At 43.0% G+C, this 19,228-nt stretch overlaps 1 protein-coding gene and 1 non-coding gene across 14 annotated transcripts in view; one reads left to right on the top strand and one right to left on the bottom strand.

The window, feature by feature from the left end:
• PHF20 (PHD finger protein 20) overlaps window positions 1-19,228 on the bottom strand; it is a 125,756-nt gene that overhangs the window by 25,943 nt on the left and 80,585 nt on the right. For all 13 annotated transcript variants that reach the window (XM_081560022.1, XM_081560021.1, XM_081560020.1 and 10 more), the window contains 3 exons: window positions 3,498-3,596; window positions 2,326-2,490; window positions 1,055-1,233 (listed from right to left, as the gene is read on the bottom strand). In XM_081560022.1, the coding sequence (XP_081416148.1) occupies window positions 1,055-1,233; window positions 2,326-2,490; window positions 3,498-3,596 (443 nt within the window). The remainder of the gene's footprint in view (window positions 1-1,054; window positions 1,234-2,325; window positions 2,491-3,497; window positions 3,597-19,228) is intronic.
• On the top strand, window positions 5,831-5,902 carry TRNAG-UCC (transfer RNA glycine (anticodon UCC)). Its single transcript has one exon. It is a non-coding gene; the product is annotated as a tRNA-Gly (tRNA).

The following is a 19,228-nucleotide window of genomic DNA, read 5'->3' as shown; positions in this document are numbered from 1 at the left end:
CTGAGAACCACTGACCTAATGCATGGTGGTGGTTTAGTCACTAAGTCATGTCCAACTCTTTTGACCCATGGACTGCAGCCCACCAGGCTCCTTTGTCCATGGGATATTCCAAGCAAGAATACTGGAGTGGGTTGCCATTTCCCTCTCCAGGGGATCTTCCTAACCCAGGGACCAAACCCGGGTCTCTTGTATTACAGCAATTCTTTACTGACTGAGCCACCAGGAAGCCTGACCTAATGCATACTAATGATCATAAATATCAGGAGCTACTAGAGACCATTCACATACCTTGAATTTCGAGAGGCTGCCATGAAGGCTATTCAAAGAGAAAGAAACTTGTAAAAGAATTCTAACCAATGTACACATAACTTGTGTAATAAACTCAGGTTCCCTGAACACACAGAGTATTTATGACAGTCCAGGGAGTCAACCAGACAACAGTCACCTCCAGCAGGACTGTGATTAAGAGCAAGAGAAGGGCAGAGCAAGCAGGTGCTAGCCCGTGACGGTCTCCCAGAGCAGGCAAGGAACTCCCCCCCCCCCACCCCCGCCAGGAGGCACATCCCAGAAATGGAGATGACAACTACAAATGCCAGGGAAATAAAGAGTAAGAAACGGATAAGCTCTAAAACTGGCCACCATTTCATTAGGTCATAAAGAAAATCTGCTTGAGAGAGAAGATATGGGTCCATAGGAAGATCAAACTGCCCCTCCAGAGAGCTGGGTCCCTACTGTTCAACTCCTCACTGTGTGACCACAGGCAAGGCCCTTCCCATTGGTGAGTCCAGCTGGCCTAAGCAGAGCATGAGAGATTTACACTCAATGATCCTTTAAGTCCTCTCTTATTCTATTAATAGGTTATTTATACCAGCCTGAGATGCAGAGGAAGCTGAACAAGTAAGCAAAGCTCAGTCTGGTGCTGAGAGTACCGCCTACCTGGGGCTTCTGACCTGACTTGTGATTTTTGCTGGCCTCAAATGGTAGTCCTTCAAAATTCCCACCAAGGACCAGTTTGTGTTTCTCTGGACCTGTGGCTCCTGGAAGCTCCACCTACCTGAATCATGAAGTCATTTTCCTCCTGAACCTCACAGATGCAGCGGACCACTTCAAAGTCATAACGGTCATCCCCGTCAAGTTCCTCGTCTGGGTTAGTGGTCACATCGACATCTTGGCCATACTCCTCATCGCTCCAAAGAAAGCTCTCAGAAGAGGACTCACTCAGATTATCCTCTTCTATGAGGAAAGGGAAAACAACAGTCACAAAATAAAAAAATAATCAACCCTAGATCACCAAGACCTGTAAGAAATGACCTTACAGACCCTCTCCTCTGTGAACTTTCACAGAGCTGGGAAATACAAACTCCAATTGGTTCCTTGGGCCTGTCATCTACTAACAGCCCAAATGATATCTGCCACATGGCAGTAAACTGACCTCCCTTTCCTCATTTTCCCGACAGTGAAGCCCAAGGTAAGTGGCTACTCAAGGTCATAGAGCTCAATAGCAGAGAAACTGCAACTCCACGTGAACCATACAGATTATCATCCCTATTGACACAAACGTATTCCTCAGCCTCACCCCATGTACCCAGGACCTGGCTTACAGCAAAGTCTGTATCCACAGTCACCTTCAAAACTCTGTAAACAGTGGAGAATGAGGAAGGGGAAGATTCCAGAGATAGTCAGAACAAGAATATCTAGTGTGGGATGCCTGATTAGTGATAATTACAGCTAACATTTACTGATCACTTATTCTGTACCAGAGACTGTTGTAAGTACTTTACATATACTTATTCACTACTTTTAAACTCATGATCACCCTATAAGTTGCTGAAGATGGGGAAGCTTCAAGGTTGACTCAGATTTCCCCAAGCAACCAGGTTATATGCAGAGGCCACCAACAAGAAATGGAGGAACAGGGAGGCAGGTGTGCAAGGGGAAGAGGGATAAAGGATTTGGTTATAGACACACTGGCTGAGGGGTACCTATGAGACATTCTACTAAGACTAAAGTTGGAGAGAAGGGAAATTCAGGAAAGGTATAGCTAATGGCCTATTTTATTTGATGTCTGGGTTTTTTTTCCAGCCGCTAACTCTTGCAACACCATGAACTGTAGCCTATCAGGCTCCTCTGTCCATGGGATTTTCCAGGCAAGAATACTGGAGTGAGTTGCCATTTTCTTCTCCATTTATTTGATGTACTTTCTATTTAAAAGATCTAACAATTACTTGCAGAAGGCCTGAGAGTAGACTACAATATCAGCATAAATCCAGCGTTCTCAGACTATAGTGTTGTACAAACAGTCAAGCCAGCAGACAGCCTCCTTACCAGACACTTTCACTTTCCCTTTATGGTTTCCAGACTCTGAGCCTTGGATCTGTGGGCTCATATGGACACCAGGCTTGTGTGAAGAACCACACTTGGTAACAGCAAATGCCTTGGGTGGAGAAGGTTCCTGGGAAGTGTCACTGACCTCCTCACTGCAAGGGCATTCTGGAAGAACAAGATCAACAAGAAATTAGCACCCCTAGACATCACCAGGGCATTCCAAAATCAACCCCATCCAACCAACAGCTCTGCTGGTCAAACTGCTCAAATGCTCAGGAGGAATTCAGCTACAAAAGAGTACAGATTAATACTTATAGTTACCTCTAAGAACCTCAAAACCAAAGTCTTCCTCCTCACCATCACCCTTCTCCCTCCTTTTCTGAGAAGATTGTTTCTCTAAGCCAGAAGATGGTTTGAGAATAAAACGTGGCATTTCTTTAGCTCCCAAGACTGGAGCACTGATTTTCTTAAAAATCAGCATTTTTGTTGGAGCTAGGCACACACTTTTAAAGAAATATATCCTTTTATTGCAAGGGTTCAGAAATGTACATTTAAGAGTTGTATGTGCACCCAATTAGAGAACAAACTTACGGTTGCCAGGGGGAAGGAATGGGGGAGCGTTAGGGAGTTTGGGGTGGACATGTACACACTGCTCTATTTAAAATGGGTAACCAAAGTCCTACTGTGTAGCACAGGGAACTCTGTTCATGTTATGTGGCAGCCTGGATGAGAAGGGAGTATGGGGAGAATAGATACATGTATATGGCTTAGTTCCTTTGCTGTTTACCTGAAACTATCACAACATTGTTAATTGGCTATACACCAATACAAAATTAAAAGTTTATAAATACATACAATAAAAACTAAAAAAGAGTTGTGTATGCAAAGAAATACAGTTAGTCACCCGCGTATCCTCTCCTACAACGATGCTTTCACCGTGATAGGGCAATGCTGGCCAACACAGCAAGAGGGAGAGCTTTTTAAACACCAATGTGGCCTTGAGGCACCCAGGGTAAGTGGGCTCTTCCCCTGTCACTGCCCATACTAGGCAGAGCCCACAAACTCCATTAAACGCTTGCTGATCCTTCCTCTCCTCAGAGGCAGGACTATGAAGAAGCAACCCCTCCTTACCTGTAAGGAAACCCAAGTGAAATGCCCCGGGGAAAATTTACCAGGTTTGGTTTTCTTTTTCTTTTTCTTTTTCTTCTTTGGCTTCACCCTCACAAACTCTTTGAATTTCTTCTCTTTATTCTTCTCCTTGTCTTTTGCAGCTAGAATTAAATAGAAGCGTAAGTGTTGGAATTCTAACACTCTGTTTTCAATGCCGGCATGTTTATGCTTAAGTAACTAAGAACTGAACTGAACTAAGAACTAAAATGGGCAGCAGAACAGAGTTCCCGATTGGGTACTGCCTGGGAGGTCATCTTCCATCCCCCTCAGCACTCTGCAACCCCTTCTCTAAAGCCCCTTCTGAGTCTTTAGACTGCTACTGAGACTAGGGGCTGGCAAACTCTGGCCCACTGCTTTTATTGTAAGTTTTATTGAAATACACCATGCTCATTTGTTACATGTTGACCACGGCAGCTACTCCCATGCTTCAATGACAGATGTGAGGAGTAAAAATAGCTGAAAATACTTATTGTCTAGTCTTTTACAGAAAAAGTTTGCCAACCTTACTTAGATCACTATTCCTGAATACTGGCTACATATTGCAATCACCAAGGAAGATTTCAGAAAGTGAATGCCCGGGTCCTACACACAAAGATTCTGATTTAACTGGTTTGAATCTTGAATGTTAGGATTTTGTCTGCTTGATGATGATGATGATTCTTTTTTTAAAAATAATTGAAGTACAATTCACACCATATAAAAATATCCATTTAAAAAGGAACAATTCACACCTTCCAAAAGCCAAAACTCTTTTCACAGCAAAGCTTCTGAAGTTATCAACACTTCCTGCCAAACTTCTCAATTCAATTTTCCTAATTCCTACCTAAAAAGCTTCCCACCTACCACTCAACTGAAGCTGCAGTTTTCAAGTTATTAATAGCTTCACCATTGTAAAACTCCAGTTGTTTCTTCTTTATCAAACATATCTGAAGCATTTCAAATAACTGCTCACGATTTACGTTTTCAATGTTAAGCCATGTTTAAACATACACAAATCCTCTGACCCAGTCATCCCACTCCTAAGAGAAAGGATAACTTATGTCCACACTGAGACTTGTACATGAATGCCCACAGCTTTAGTTGTAATCTCCCAAGCTGAAAACTGCCCAAATGTCCATTACCAGGTGAATGGACAAATAATTTGTGGTGTATTTATACAATGAAATACTTTCAACAATAAAAGTATAAGTATGTTGCATATAAATAACATGCGACAACAAAAGTAAATACTTATAAGTGAAATAAGTATACTGAGTAAAAGGAGTCACATAAATCATGCATACTGCATGATTCCATTTATATAAAATTCTAGAAATTGAAAACTAATCTATAAAATAGAAAGCAGAATAGTGACTACCTGGGGATGAAAGAGTGGGGAGGAGTGGAAAGGAGGAATTAAAAGAGGGCACAAGGAAATTTTAAGAGGTAATCGATAGGTTTACCATCTTACTGTGGTAATGACTGGGTACATATATATGCAAATCTCAAATTAAGCTTTAATAAAGCTGTAGGGAGCGAGGGGTGGGGGGGGGCGGTGGCTGAGAAGGAACAATCCAGCAGCATGTAGTACACAATATTGTGCAACCAGCTCTACCCTACTTCCAAAACATTCCCATCACTCAGGAGTAAAACCACTTCCCATTAAGCAGATTTTCCCCAAACCCTCAACCCTTGGCAACCACCAATCTCCATCTGGTTCTGTGGATTCATCCATTCAGGGCATTTCATATACATACAATATGTGACCTTTTATGCCTGGCTTCTTTAACTTAGCGAAATGTTTTCAAGGGCATTAGGGTTTTTTAAAAATACTCTTCAAGTGACTCTGATGTAGAATCAAGATGGATCATAAAGCAAGTGTGGGATAGAGTGAACATCCAGATTCAACTGATTTTAACTGAGCACTTGCATGCAACGATCGCAAACATCTCATTCAATCCTGACAACCAACTGTGTACATCATTACAGCTTTACAGATGAGGAAACTGAAGCTTGGTGAGGCAGACACCAGCTTGATATCATAAAGACATTTAAGAACAGGTTCATCTGGCTCTCTAGCACCAAGTCAGCACTATCACCCAAGCCCCTCTCCCAATCAGACATCCAGGAACTATCAGAGAAGACGGTGGGCTGCATCTCCCAGCTGGCAAGCCTAGCTCTACGGGCAGAAGTTAATCTACTGGCTAAAGAACACAGGACTTTAGGGTCTCTAAGCTCCCTTCCTGTTAAAATACTCTGCAACTGGGGAAGCTCAAAAACAATAACTCTAGGAAAGACCTTAGTCTAATTTACAAAAATACTCTTTTTAAGATTAAGAAAATAGGGGCCAGGGACTTCCCTGATGGTCCAGTGGTTAAGACTCTGCACTTCCACTGCAGGGGCATGGGTTCGATCCCTGGTCTGGGAACTAGATTTCACATGCCTTGTGGTGTGGCCAAAAACAAACAAAAATCAGGACCCAAAGAAACAAGTTGACTTAGCCAAAATCATGTAGTTAATTAGCAAAATATGGTTAAAAGTCTTCTAAATGTCATAAAAGCTACCAAAAATATTTACTTTTCCTCTGATCCTGGGAACAGTCTTCCTCAGGAATAGAAACAGAACAACTCATTTCTGCAATGCCCACTAGAACTCATTCTATGCAGCCAGCATTACTCTAATACTAAAATCAGATAAAGACATTACGAGAAAGAAAATCTACAGACCATTTTCTCTCATGAACACAAATGCAAAGATAATAGCAAGTTGAATCCAACAATGTATAAAAAGAATTATATACTACGACCAACTGGGATTAATTCCAGGTATAAAGGAAGGCTAGCTCAACAATTAATGTAGTCTATTGTTTTCCTCTATTTCTTTGCATCGTTCATTTAAGAAGGCCTTCTTAATTTCTCCCTGCTATTTTCTGGAACTCTGCATTCAGTTGGGTACATATTATCCCTACTTTCTTCAATATAAGCCCAAATTATGTAATAAGGAGCTGATGATCTGAGCCACAGTCAGTTTCAGGTCTTGTTTTTGCTGATTGTATCAAGCTTTTCTATCTCCAGCTACAAAGAATATAATCAGTGTGATTTCAATATTGACCATTTGGTGATGTCCATGTGTAGAATTGTCTCCTGTGCTGTTGGAAGAGGGTGTTTGCTATGACCAGTGTGTTCTCTTGACAAGACTGTTAGCCTTTGCCCTGCTTCACTTTGTACTCTGAAGCCAAACTTCAGGCATCTCTTGACTTCCTACTTTTGCACTCCAATCCCCTAGGATGGAAAGAATATCTTTTTTTTTTGGCGTTAGTTTTAGTCTAGGTCTTGTACATTTTCACAGAACCAGTCAACTTCAGCTTCTTTAGCATCAGTAGTTGGGGCACAGACTTGGATTACTGTGACGTTGAATGGTTTGTCTTGGAAATGAACATAGTTCATTCTGTTGTTTTTGAGATTGCACCCAAGTACTGCGTTTTGGACTCTTTTGTTGACTATGATGGCTACTCCATTTCTTCTAAGGGATTCTTGTCCACAGTAGTGGATATAAAGGTCAACTGAATTAAATTCGCCCATTGCTGTCCATTTTAGTTCACTGATTACTAAGATGTTGATGTTCACTCTGGTCATCTTCTGCTTGACCATGTCCAATTTACCCTGATTCATGGACCTAACATTCCAGGTTCCTGCGTAATACTGTTCTTTGCAGCATTGGGCTTTACTTTCACCACCAGATATATCCACAACTGAGTGTCATTTCCACTTTGGCCCAGCCACCTCATTCTTTCTGCAGCTATTAGTAATTGTCCTCCCCTCTTCTCCAGTAGCATAAGAAGGTGGACACCTTCTGACCTGGGGGGCTCATCTTCCAGTGTCATATCTTTTTGCCTTTTCATACTGTCCCTGGGGTTCTTGCGGCAACAATGTTGGAGTGGTTCACCATTTCCTCCTCCAGTGGAGCACGTTTTGTCAGACCTCTTCACTATAACCCATCTGTCTTGTGTGGCCCTGCATAGCATGGCTCATAGCTTCATTGAATTACACAAGCTCCTTCGCCATAAGAAAGCTATGATCCATGAAGGGGATCAGTTTTCATTCCAATCCCAAAGAAGGGCAATGCCAAAGAATGTTTGCACTACTGTACAACTGCACTCTTTCCACATGCTATCAAGTTTATGCTCAAAATCCTCCAAGCTAAACTTGACCAGAATGTGAATCAAGAACTTCCAGATGTACAAGCTGGGTTTCGAAGAAGCAGAGGAACCACAGATCAAATTGCCAACATTCATTGGATCATGGAGAAAGCAAGGGAATTCTAGAAAAATATCTACTTCTGCTTCATTGACTACGCTAAGCCTCTGACTGTATGGATCACAACAAACTGGAAAATTCTTAAAGAGATGGGAGTATAAGATCATCATACATGTCTTCTGAGAAACCTGTCTAAGGGTCAAGAAGCAACTGTTAGAGTCGGACGTGGACAATGGACTGGTTCAAAATTGGAAAAGGATTGCGTCAAGCTGTACATTGTCACCCTGCTTATTTAACTTCTGTGCAGAGTACATCATGCGAAATGCCAGGGTAGATGAATCACAAACTGGAGGAGAAATATCAACAACCTCAGATATGTGGATGATATCATCCTAATGGCAGAAAGTGAAGAGGAACTAAAGAGCCTCTTAATGTAGGTGAAAGAGGAAAGTGAAAAAGCTGGGTTGAAACTCAACATTCAAAAAACGAATATCATGGCATCCAGTCCCATCACTTCATGGCAAATAGATGGGGAAACAATGGAAACAGTGGCAGATTTTCTTTCCCTGGGCTCCAAAATCACTGTGGACAGTGACTGCAGCTGTGAAATTAAAAGACACCCACTCCTTGGAAGGAAAGCTATGACAAACCTAGACAGTGTACTAAAAGCAGAGATATCACTTTGCCAACAAAGGTACACATAATCAAAGCTATGGTTTTTCCAGTAGTCATGTATGGATGTGAAAGTTGGATCATAAGGCTTAGCACCAAAGAATTGATGCTTTCGAACTGTGGTGCTGGAGAAGATTGTTGAGAGTCCCCTGGACAGCAGAGATCAAACCAGTCAATCCTAAAGGAAATGAACCCTGAATATTCATTGGAAGGACTGATGTTGAAGCTGAATCTCCAATACTCTGGCCACTTGATGGGAAGAGCCAACTCACTGGAAAAGACCCTGATGCTGGGGAAGACTGAAAGCAAGAGAAGAAGGAGCCAACAGAGGATGAGCTAGTTAGATAGCATTGCTTACTTAAAGGACATGAATTTAAGTAAACTCCAGGAGATAGTGGAAGACAGAAGAATCTGGCATGCTGCAGTCCATGGGTCCCAAAGAGTTGGACATGACCCAACAACCAAACAACAACAACCATATCAACAGACTAAAAAAGAAAAATAATATATCAATTGATGCAGAAAAAGAGTCTGACAAAATCCAGCACTTATTCATAATAAAAATTCTCAGAGAACTAGGAATAAAGGACATCTACAGATAGAAAAAACGTACAGCTAACTTCATATTTATGGTGAGAACTGGATGTTTTCTCTTAAGATCAGGAACAAGGCAAGGATGTACTGTCTCAACACTCCTACTCACCATGGTACTAGACATCCTAGCTAGCACAATAAGACAAGAAAACAAAATAATATATAACACTGAAACGGGAGAAATAAAACAGCTTATGCTTTACCAGGAAATTGGTCTTTACTATGAATTTGAGCAAATGATTGATTGGATTTGATGTACGTCTACCCACACACATATAAAAACTACTGCTCAATCCAGTTCTTGATTTGTAAACTCAGGTTTTAATGATCTTCAAACTAAAGTAACTGTATGCATTAGCTTAACGTAATGTTAACAGCATTAACCCAAACACTAGCAGATCTGGCTGAAGAGATACAACCTAGGTTCTGAATCCTTGAGAAGGAAAGGTGCAACTGTAGGGTATAAACTGCCAAATCCAGGGTATGCCCAGTTATGGGAGTTCCTCTGGGTTTCTCTAGCAACGACAATTTTTGCATTTCACATTTTATAAAACAGCATTCCATCCTTTAGGGAACCCACAGGCTGTAAGAAAAAAGATGACGAAGTTCATTCCATACAAGAGATTCCTGAAGACCCCACATTATTCAAATTCACATAATTCATGACTAATATTCCCAGAAAATAAAGGCATAATGAACACACTTTCACTGGCCTACCAGCTTTGAAATCATGTGGTTGATGAATTTTCTCAATTTGGTAGGATTTGCATTAATTCAAATTTTATACATAAGGCTTTTTATATTGCACAACTTGAAACTGATAAACTTCAATTTTGAACAAAATACATCTATACCTTAACATGATTACCATTTTACAGAAGAGAAAGTGAAATTCAGAGAAGGTGCAAGATCATACAAATTAGTATATAGAAAAGATGAACTCAGATACATGGGTCTGAGTACTTGGGCCATGTATGGGGCCTGTGCACTGTCCCTGAAATAGGAAATGAGCACAGAGCATGCCAACTGCTCTGCAATTCAACACCACCACCGCCCTTTCCTTGGCTGTGCAGGGCCTGCTGGGTGGACTTGCTGGGTGCAACAGACATTGTAGGTATAGCCCAGAATCTTTTCTACCCTTCCTTCACTGTGCAGTATCTAAGGGTCTGGACAGGATTAACCTCACACTCACTTAAATACATAAAAGTAGTCCCATGCCTCTTGTCACAGTGATAGGCTTGGACAGTCTGAGCCTCGGCCAACTGGTTCACAAGGCAGGGACAGGAACAAATTAATCCAACCCAAACTTGGGACACTGGTCCAAAGTTTATAAAAGGGTGTGCTCTTACTTTATTGTTAGATTTGAATGAAGCAGCATGAAGCCTTAAATGCTACTGGCTTCCATCCTCTGACCACAAGAGTTTAACGTAAAAACAGCAGTGAGAGGTGACATGATAAGACAACCAACAGTCCTGGAGCAGTACGCCTTCCCTGGACTTCCCTATTAATGTGGACTCACACATCCCCTTTATTGTGGAATCAAATTGAATAGGGTTTCCTGTTACTTATAACTAAAAGCATCCTAAGTGTTGCAGCTGCTCAGAAATATGGTCATATTAAGCCTTAAAGAGTCCCCTCCTGAGGCTTCAATTAGAGAAGTAAGCAATGAGGATAGAAACAAGAGATATTTTACAAAGTTGTTCTATAGGAATCTGTGTTTCTTGAACACAGAGGGAAGAGAGCAAGCCTTCATAGGCTCACCCTGGCTTCTGGTTGAAGACTGTCAAGTCACACATGGCCTGAGGTGGCAGAGCCCATAGGGAGAACTGGCCAGCAGGGACTAAGCTAACTCAGGTGAGTCCCTGAGGAACAGGGACAGACAAGGTGACAAGAAGAACTCACTAGTTCGGTCTGGCCATGTGCACAGGAAGTCTCCTGCAGGGAGGCACTTCTGTTCCCCACTGCAGGGCCCAGTAGCAGGGCACCCTTCCCCAGTGTACGGCCCAGAGGGGAGAGAATGTGCGCTGCAACTAAGTTCAAATCCTGGCTATGCCAAGTGCTAGATGTGTTGATGCTGTTCAAGTTAATCCATCTCATCAGCACCAGTTTCTAACCTATCAAATGGGCACAACAGTACCTGTCTCATAGGGTTTGCTTTGAGGATTAAGTAAGCCAATACAAGTAAAGAACTCAGAACAGTGGTCAGCACATGACAAGGACTCAAACAGGTGCTGGTGTTACCTCGCTTGTGATACTCTCTCCCTGGAAAGTGGGGCTGGTCTGTGGTCAGGTCCCTCTCTGAACAGCTTGACCAATTGCTCCATGACCCACAGAATAGACGCTTGGCTGCAGGGCTTCTTCCCGAAAGCTCCGACTTGGACAAAGAGGGACTTCCTGCCAGGGCCCTGGAGTAGGCAGCAGCTTGTCGCCTGAGGAGGGCCAGGCTTTTCCGGGATGGGGCCACTTGTCCTCCCTCCAGGCTGCAGGTGGCCATCAGAAGAAACACCAGAGCCTTTCTCACTCCCTCTGTACAGCCTGCTCCCTACTTCTCTTCAGACCCTCACTTTACTGTGAGAGCAAAAGGACACCAGACTGCTGCTTGCAGGAGGGAAGCAGGGAAAAATGACATCACCCTCCCACCACAGGAGAACTTCCTGTACACCACAGAGCACCGCCACACGCTGGGGACAAGCCGTGACCAGAGCCTGATGTCACCTGCACGAGGGGACAGCATCTTGAGGGCAGAGCAGGAGTGTGTACGCCCTTGGAGAGATCCTCACTACCCATCAGAGGAAGCCGTCTCATGGCTTCCTAACACCGTCACTTCACCTTGTCTATCTTTCCAGCCTCATCTCCCATCAGTACCCCACCATGGATCCCACCCAGATTCTGGCCCAAAGGAGCCCTCCACTAAACCCCTCCCTCAAGTCCTACCTTTTTCTACCTTACGTCATATGGCAGAGACTACTATGCATTCCCCAATACCCACTTCTCCACCTCTCCCACAGGAAAAGGGTATACTTGCCAGCTTCCCCTATACGAGGTGTGGCTATCCAGATGTCCTGGCTTATGGGATATGAACAGAGGTGATGTGTGGCACTTGTGAGATATGCCCTTAAAAGAAGAAGGCATGCCTCACCCTTCCCTTACCAGCAGCTGAAAGACAGGCAAGGTAGTGAGCGATGCTGGTCCACGCAGAGAGAGCAACACCGTGGGCTGGTGGGATACTGAGGAGGAAGCTGCCCCTGAACAACTGCTCAGACCACAGCAGAGTCACCGTAGGAAGCCTACAGTTTGGCCAGAGACATAAAATAACCTCCATCTTAAGCCAGCCTCTTTGGTTGTCTCTTTAAGGCACCATAATCTACATCCCAATTAAGTTCCTATTGCGCCGGAAGGGGAGAGGGAACGGTTCTATGAGAAGGTCAGTCTAGCACCACAAGAAAAGGTACAGACAAAGAAGTTCCCACCTTGGTGCTCCAAGGCACCTTTCAGCCTAAGCCAAAGTTTACCCAGAGTGAGAATATGAACAAAATGGACATAACAATAGGTAATAAGCACAGGTGAGGTTCCCTTTGATCCTCAAATAGTCTTTCTGGGCCAAATCTCTACTCAGGACCAAGCTCACCTATGCAGAATTAAAAGCCAACACCAAGGAAGCCTGAATTCACCCCTGGAAGAGAAGTTACTAAACAGATTCTGGTATTCTAAGAAGCCTCATTTGGAAAAGCAAATTTAAACTGACCTTCCAAATTAATGTATGTGACTAAAGGCCGGGCTGAGCGAAGAGGAAACACATGAGGGTCAGAAGGGTACCTCAGGGACAGACGACAACAGTTTGTTCCTCTCAACGACTCTGAACTCTGATCTGCTTGTTACTGGCATAGGGATTCCTTTCCTAGTCCCGTCTCCTAGTCCACCCCCGACCTACCCTCACCCTTTCAGGCCTAACTCAAATGTCACCTCCTCCTCTGGAACTTCCAGCCCCTGCTCTTACAGGCAAACACCTCAATCTGTGTTTCCATGGCACTTCATACATTCTTTACATAGAGCTTAGAAGTTCTCACTTTATCTGTTTCTGTGCTTTTCTCCCCACAGGAAGGAGCCCGGTCTTATGCATACCTAGTCCTACATCATCATTTTGGAAAGGAGGAGTTTAGATCTGTGAAGAGCTCAGATCACATGTGAACAGGAGCAGGACTGCTACTGAGACTGAGTCTGTGGGCTTCAGGCCAGAATGGCTTCTCCTCCCTAAATCTACCAAGCAGGAAATGGGGCCTGCGGGGACTGGAGGACCCAAAAAGGTCTCTGCAGAACAGTTTCTGATGCTCCTGGACCAGAAGCTTCAGACATCTCCACATGAGAAATCTATTAGAATTCAAGTTCTCAACAGTCATAAGCAAAGTACTCAGCATAAAAGGGGGCACTATTTTACAGTAACTGTCCCCAAGCAGCACACGCTATGTAACATTCTGCTTGTCGCTTAAGCATTATGTCAAGTTCACACTGCCTGTGATCGAGGACACAGGCAGCCTGGTGTCGGAATCTCACCTGGAAACATTTCCCCACCCAAACCCCCCCAGTTTCTGAAATTCCACTCCTATAGATAAGAGCTTTCTTAGAAGTGGAGGTGAAACCTAGATGTCCTGAGAGAACAGGGGATCTACTGAGCCGGTTTTATTCTTTCAAATCATAAGAAATTTAGTTATCAGATTAGTCTAGTACCCAGAAAAACCATGAGGAAACCGAAGGAGGCTCTGATGTGAGAAAAGTGAGGGGCGATGTGTGGAACAGTAGGCGCCTTCTGAAAGGCTGGGGCCTATGACATACTCTGAACATGACTCTGTGTTGGCTCTCAAGGATATCCAAGGGTCTGATGAAGGCTGAACATGTCTAGTAACCCCAGTTCACAGATGGTGACAACTGAGACTCCTGCTGGTTAGTGGCAGAGGCAGGACGAGTGCCCAGGGTTTTAATGTACCAGCTAGAGCACAGCAAGATGAATAGCCTACTTCCCTCCTGCCTGGGAACTGCTGGCAATCTCAGCAGTCAGGGCTGTCAGAGCTGTGAAATCATCTATGTGACCCGCGTGCACATGATGGGGATGGGGGCACCAGGGGGCAAGGCCCTTCCTGGCTGCACAAACCTAATCTCCATCTGAAAGGGTAGAGGAATGACCAGGCTAGACCCCAACAGTGGCTGAGGGGCCCGCAGGGCAAGCTCTGCCACCAAATATACCAATTTTCAAAGGACCAGCAGGGGGGGTCACAAGTTAAAATATACGGATTTAAAAGACCCTTTAGTTCCCCGTAAAGCATTTTGTAATTGTCCATCCCTGCCAATCTGGCGAGTACAACCACAGAAGATCTTGTTATTTCAAAAACCTGGCAGGCAAAAATCTCCAATTCACCAACGGACTCCAAACCCCAGTGAAAGGGATCCTTCTGTATTAAGAGAGAGAATTAAAAAACCCCAGGTCAGTATGAGACCCAAATGCAACATATAAGAGTAGAAAAGTCACTCACTCAGGTTTCTTAATTTTATCAAAATGACAATACCTTGTCTATTGGTTTTGCAGTACATCAGAGGTCAGCTGAGTTTAGAACTAAGCTCTGTGACTGCCTGGGTTCATGTCTCTAAGATAAAGACCTAGTATTGATTAAGAGTTTACTGTAGGCCAGACATTGTGCTAAGCATTTCACATTAGGTCATTTCATGTAATAACGTTCTGAGGCAGGTAGTTATCGCCATCTCACAGATGGAGAAATTGAAGCTCACAGTTATTTGCCCAAGGTCACAGAGGAAGCCGGGTTCAAATTCAGGTGTGCTGACTTCATGCCTGCACATACTCACTCCACACAAATCAAGACACTCAAATACAGTTAATCAGGAATTCCAAAACCAAACGAGATCTGCACACCTTCTTGGGCGGGAAACACCCACCCTGTACTCAGGTGCACCACACTGGGAGAGGTCCCTCCTCGGACAATCACCGTGATCATCAGTCACAACGACCATGCAGTTCACATGGTGGTTACGTGGTGGTTACGGTTCTGTGGTTACAGAACTCCAGCACCTCAGGAGTCTCCCTCCTGCCCCGCTTTCAGTCATCCATCCACCTACCCCCAAGGATAACCACTGTACAGCCCTCAAACATAACAGATTCATTTTAATCGATTTTTGAACTTTATATACATATCCATCATATCATATGTATCAGTTTATGTTCGCGTCTCTGGCTCAACATTATACTTATGAGATATCCCCATGTTGGCAAGTGTAGCTGTACTAGTTCATTCACTTACTGCTGCACGCCATTGTATCAAGACACCACAATTCATTTACTTGATTTACTCTTTACACATTTATTTACTCTACTATGAATAAACATTTGAGCTATTTCTAATCTAGGGCTCTTATAAACAGTGCGGCTTTTAACATGTGTGCAACATTTCACAATGATTTTAAATGCCTAACATAAAGACCTTCCCAGCATTTTTGCAGGGGCCAGAAGTATAACCTCCATGTTACATATCGGAACCTGAGGTATTTAATCAATACCAGAAAAATCAGAGTGGCACAGCTTAGTCTCAAACTCAGGCCTTTAGGCTCCCCTACTACTACTGCTCCTTCCTTTCTTCCACCACAGCACTGAAAAGGGAAAGAGGAGGGGAGGGTGCTGACAGGAGTCAGAGGTCAGTTGACCAGAGCAAACCAACAGGCCAGACCAATCCACAGAGAGAGGGGCTCAGACAGAACGGCCCTCAGAGCAGACCAAATCCCTCAAGCCACAGCTTCCTCTTTCAGGCTGTGTCTCAGAACGGGGTGGGGTGGGAGCCCAGCAGAAATAGGGGAGACTTGTAACAATTCCAACTCTAATCTAAAACGTACAAATATTTTTCTCAATGAGAAAAACAAGGAGATAACCACTTCAAATTCCTCAGATTGGGCACATTTCTGTCAGATAATACTGAAAGCTAATAAGGATACAGACAAATCACAGAGTGGACAGAAGCGTTCAAGTCAGAGCCACCATTTTCAAAACATTCTGGTACATTAACTAAAACCATTCCATCTAGCAATTCCTCGTCTAGGTAAAATACACAAAAGAAAAGCTTGTGCCCAGGAGATGTCCACAGGCAGTCCCTTAAACATCACCTATAAAAGTAAAAAACTAGAAACCTAATGACCCTGAGTAGGAAGGGGCTAAAGAAACTATGGTTTACTTTTTTTTACTTTTTTTACTTTTTTTTTTTTAAAGGACTTCTCTGGAGGTCCTGCGGTTAAGAATCCACCTTTCAACATAGGGGGTGCGGGTCCAATCCCTGGTCAGGAGAACTAAAGGTCCCACGAGGGACCAGTGAGAAGCCCACTGCCTGAGTGCTGCAAGAAAGACCCAGCACAGCCAAAAGAAAAAAGAAAAGACGCACATCTGAAACTGGGGGATAGGCAGACAAGTCGAAGAATCCATGAGACCCACCTACAGGTTACAACTTGGATGACACTGAACGTGATGGTGAACAAAAGCAGGAAGTTCCAAAAGAGTAAGTATGATACGATACTATTCATAAATGTTTTTAAAACACACAAGATAACCTATCATTTACCAATATAAATGTTAGTAACACTCAAAAAGACTATCCATTATTTCTCAACATATATGCACATATTCGGGAAAGCACAAATGGAACGAAAGGAAAAGCAACTTAGGGGGCTTGTACCTCATCCTAGTGTTTTGTTTCCCTTAAAAAAACGACCTAAAGGAAACATGGCAAAATGCTCATCTTTTTTAAGTCTGAGTGGGGAATGGATACCTGCATGTTTGCTGTATAATCCCATGTACTTTTCTATATATTTAAAATATTCCACAATTTTTAAAATAAAAGATTAAAATTGCTGAAATATTTTTACCTGTCAGATTAGCAATAATGTAAAACTTGATAATACTGCTAAGATTGTAAAGAAACTAATGTGCATAACCAGTTGGTGGAAGATTACAAACTAAGACAAGCTTTTTGAAGGGTGATTTGGCAACATCCATCAGAAATTTAAACATGCATACCCTTTGCCCACGCAAATCCCACCTCTAGGAATTCATCGCATGAATTTTTATACAAGAGCAGCTTTACCACTTGATAAGAGTGAAAAAAATCAGTGAATCATGACTTTTTTGTAGGAAAATGTTTAAAGTCCAGTACACCCGTACAATTAAATAATGGCCACTTTCAAAATGAGGTAGAGCCACATATCTATACTACGTGAAATGAGAGCCAAGACATCTTTACGGAAAAAGCAAGCTGCATATATCAACTGTATAAAACTTTCCATTTAGATATTTTCTATTTAGACATAATAGATATGTACAGTTTGGATATGCACAGAAAATATCTGAAAAGTTATAGAAGAGTTTGTTAAAAATAGTTACATCTGCAAGGGAGGTGGGGCTGCCAGGGGAGGGAGACCCTTTTCCCTTAGTGTTTGTTTATATTGATTTTACAGCAATCAAATGTCACTTTTATACTTGGGGATGTGTACACAAAAACTACACATTCTAAGAGACTTAGAGCCACTGAACTGGAATGTCAGTAAAGCAGGGTCCAATAAATCTGTATTTTTAACAAGACACCTAGTGACTCCCAGGCAGCTAAGCTGGCCACTGCTCCAGGTGATACCTGGGCCAGGTGACACGTGGAGGGAAGGAAAGGTTCTCAGTGACAGGTCTCTCAAGTTCTCAGAAATAAGCCTGTCCCCAGAAGCAACCATGTATTCAATGGCAGAGAAAGATACTTACCTAAAAGACACAGAATGGACACCAAAGCCAGTGGGAGTGGCCAGTAAGACATTATTGACGTCCCTAAGGAATCAGTTTAACCCTAATAAAGCAAGTATTGCCCAGGCAAGATGATGCATGCACCCATCTGACAACTGAGCCAGTCCTTTCTTCTTCATGCCAGGAATACCCACAACCAACAGCATCAGGCAGAGTAGAATTTAGGTTTCCTTTTACTCCCCAGAACAGAGGCATTTGATAAATAGTTGTTGAATGAACAAGTCAATCTATCTTAGCCTGAGGGCTTCTAACTCCAGTGCTGTGATCCAGTACTCAATAAACAACTTTCTCTTCCTATATAGGTGTAGACAGAGGAAAGGGATTTTGATAGCTGTTGGCTTTGTTTTAAATAAATAACTGGTACCTGGCATTGAGCTTCAGTCTACTGCTATCTGGTTTCCCTGGTTGCACAGTGGCAAAAAATTCACCTGCTAATGCAGGAGACTCGAGTTTGATCTGTGGGTCAGGAAGATTGCCTGGCGTAGGAAATGGTAACCCACTCCAGTATTCTTACCTGGAAAATTCCATGGACAGAAGGAGCCTGGCAGGCTACAGTCCGTGGGATCACAAAGAGTCGGACACGCACATGCATGCACGCTACTGCTATCTGATTCATGCCAGCCTACTCTGAGAGATACCCATCCACTGGTGGGTACCTGAGCAGGACTCTGGTGAAGTCACTAAGGTGGTAAGTGCTGGAGTGTCCTATAGCCCACATGGGGAGTGCCCTCCCTGGTGACTACTGGTCAGCTGATCTTCTTCACGTAGCTCCTTTTAGCTCAATACTTGGGCTTGCCAAGTGCACAGCTAGACGGCCTACAGCTGAGGGTAACTGAGCTGCATGGACCAATTCTGTGGCCACCAGCCATACACAGCTACTAGCTCCTAAAATATGGTTAGTCTGAATTGAAATGTTCAGGAAGGGTAAAACACATATTGGATTTTAAAGGCTGAATATAAGAAAAAGAAAATATAATGGCTTATTAAATAGTAATTTTTATACTGATTATATGCTGAAATGATAGTATTCGATATTCTGAGTTAAAATTTACTGAAAGAGATTTCATCTGTTTCCTTCTATGTCTTAAAATATGGCTACTAGAAAAAATTATATGCTAACTCACATTATATTTCTAATGGATAATGCAGCACATATGACCAAGAAACGGCCACCTGACCCATTATGCTTTACAGCCTGACTAAGGGATGACCTCTCACACATCAGAGATCACCTGAGTTTGCATGGCCCTGCTCAACTGTCCTGAAACCTAACTCCATACTTCCTCAGGAACAACGTCAGATATACCAGGAGTTGCATAAACCACCCAACACCAATATATTTTAAAGGAAAGGCTTCAAACCAAAAATTATATGATGATGTCACAATTTCAGGAAAATTGAA

Source organism: Giraffa tippelskirchi, chromosome 13 (genome assembly GCF_054371585.1).
Source record: "Giraffa tippelskirchi isolate mGirTip1 chromosome 13, T2T-mGirTip1v1.2.pri, whole genome shotgun sequence".
NCBI classification, from domain to species: Eukaryota; Metazoa; Chordata; class Mammalia; order Artiodactyla; family Giraffidae; genus Giraffa; species Giraffa tippelskirchi.
This window is presented reverse-complemented; position numbering and strand designations above follow the sequence as displayed.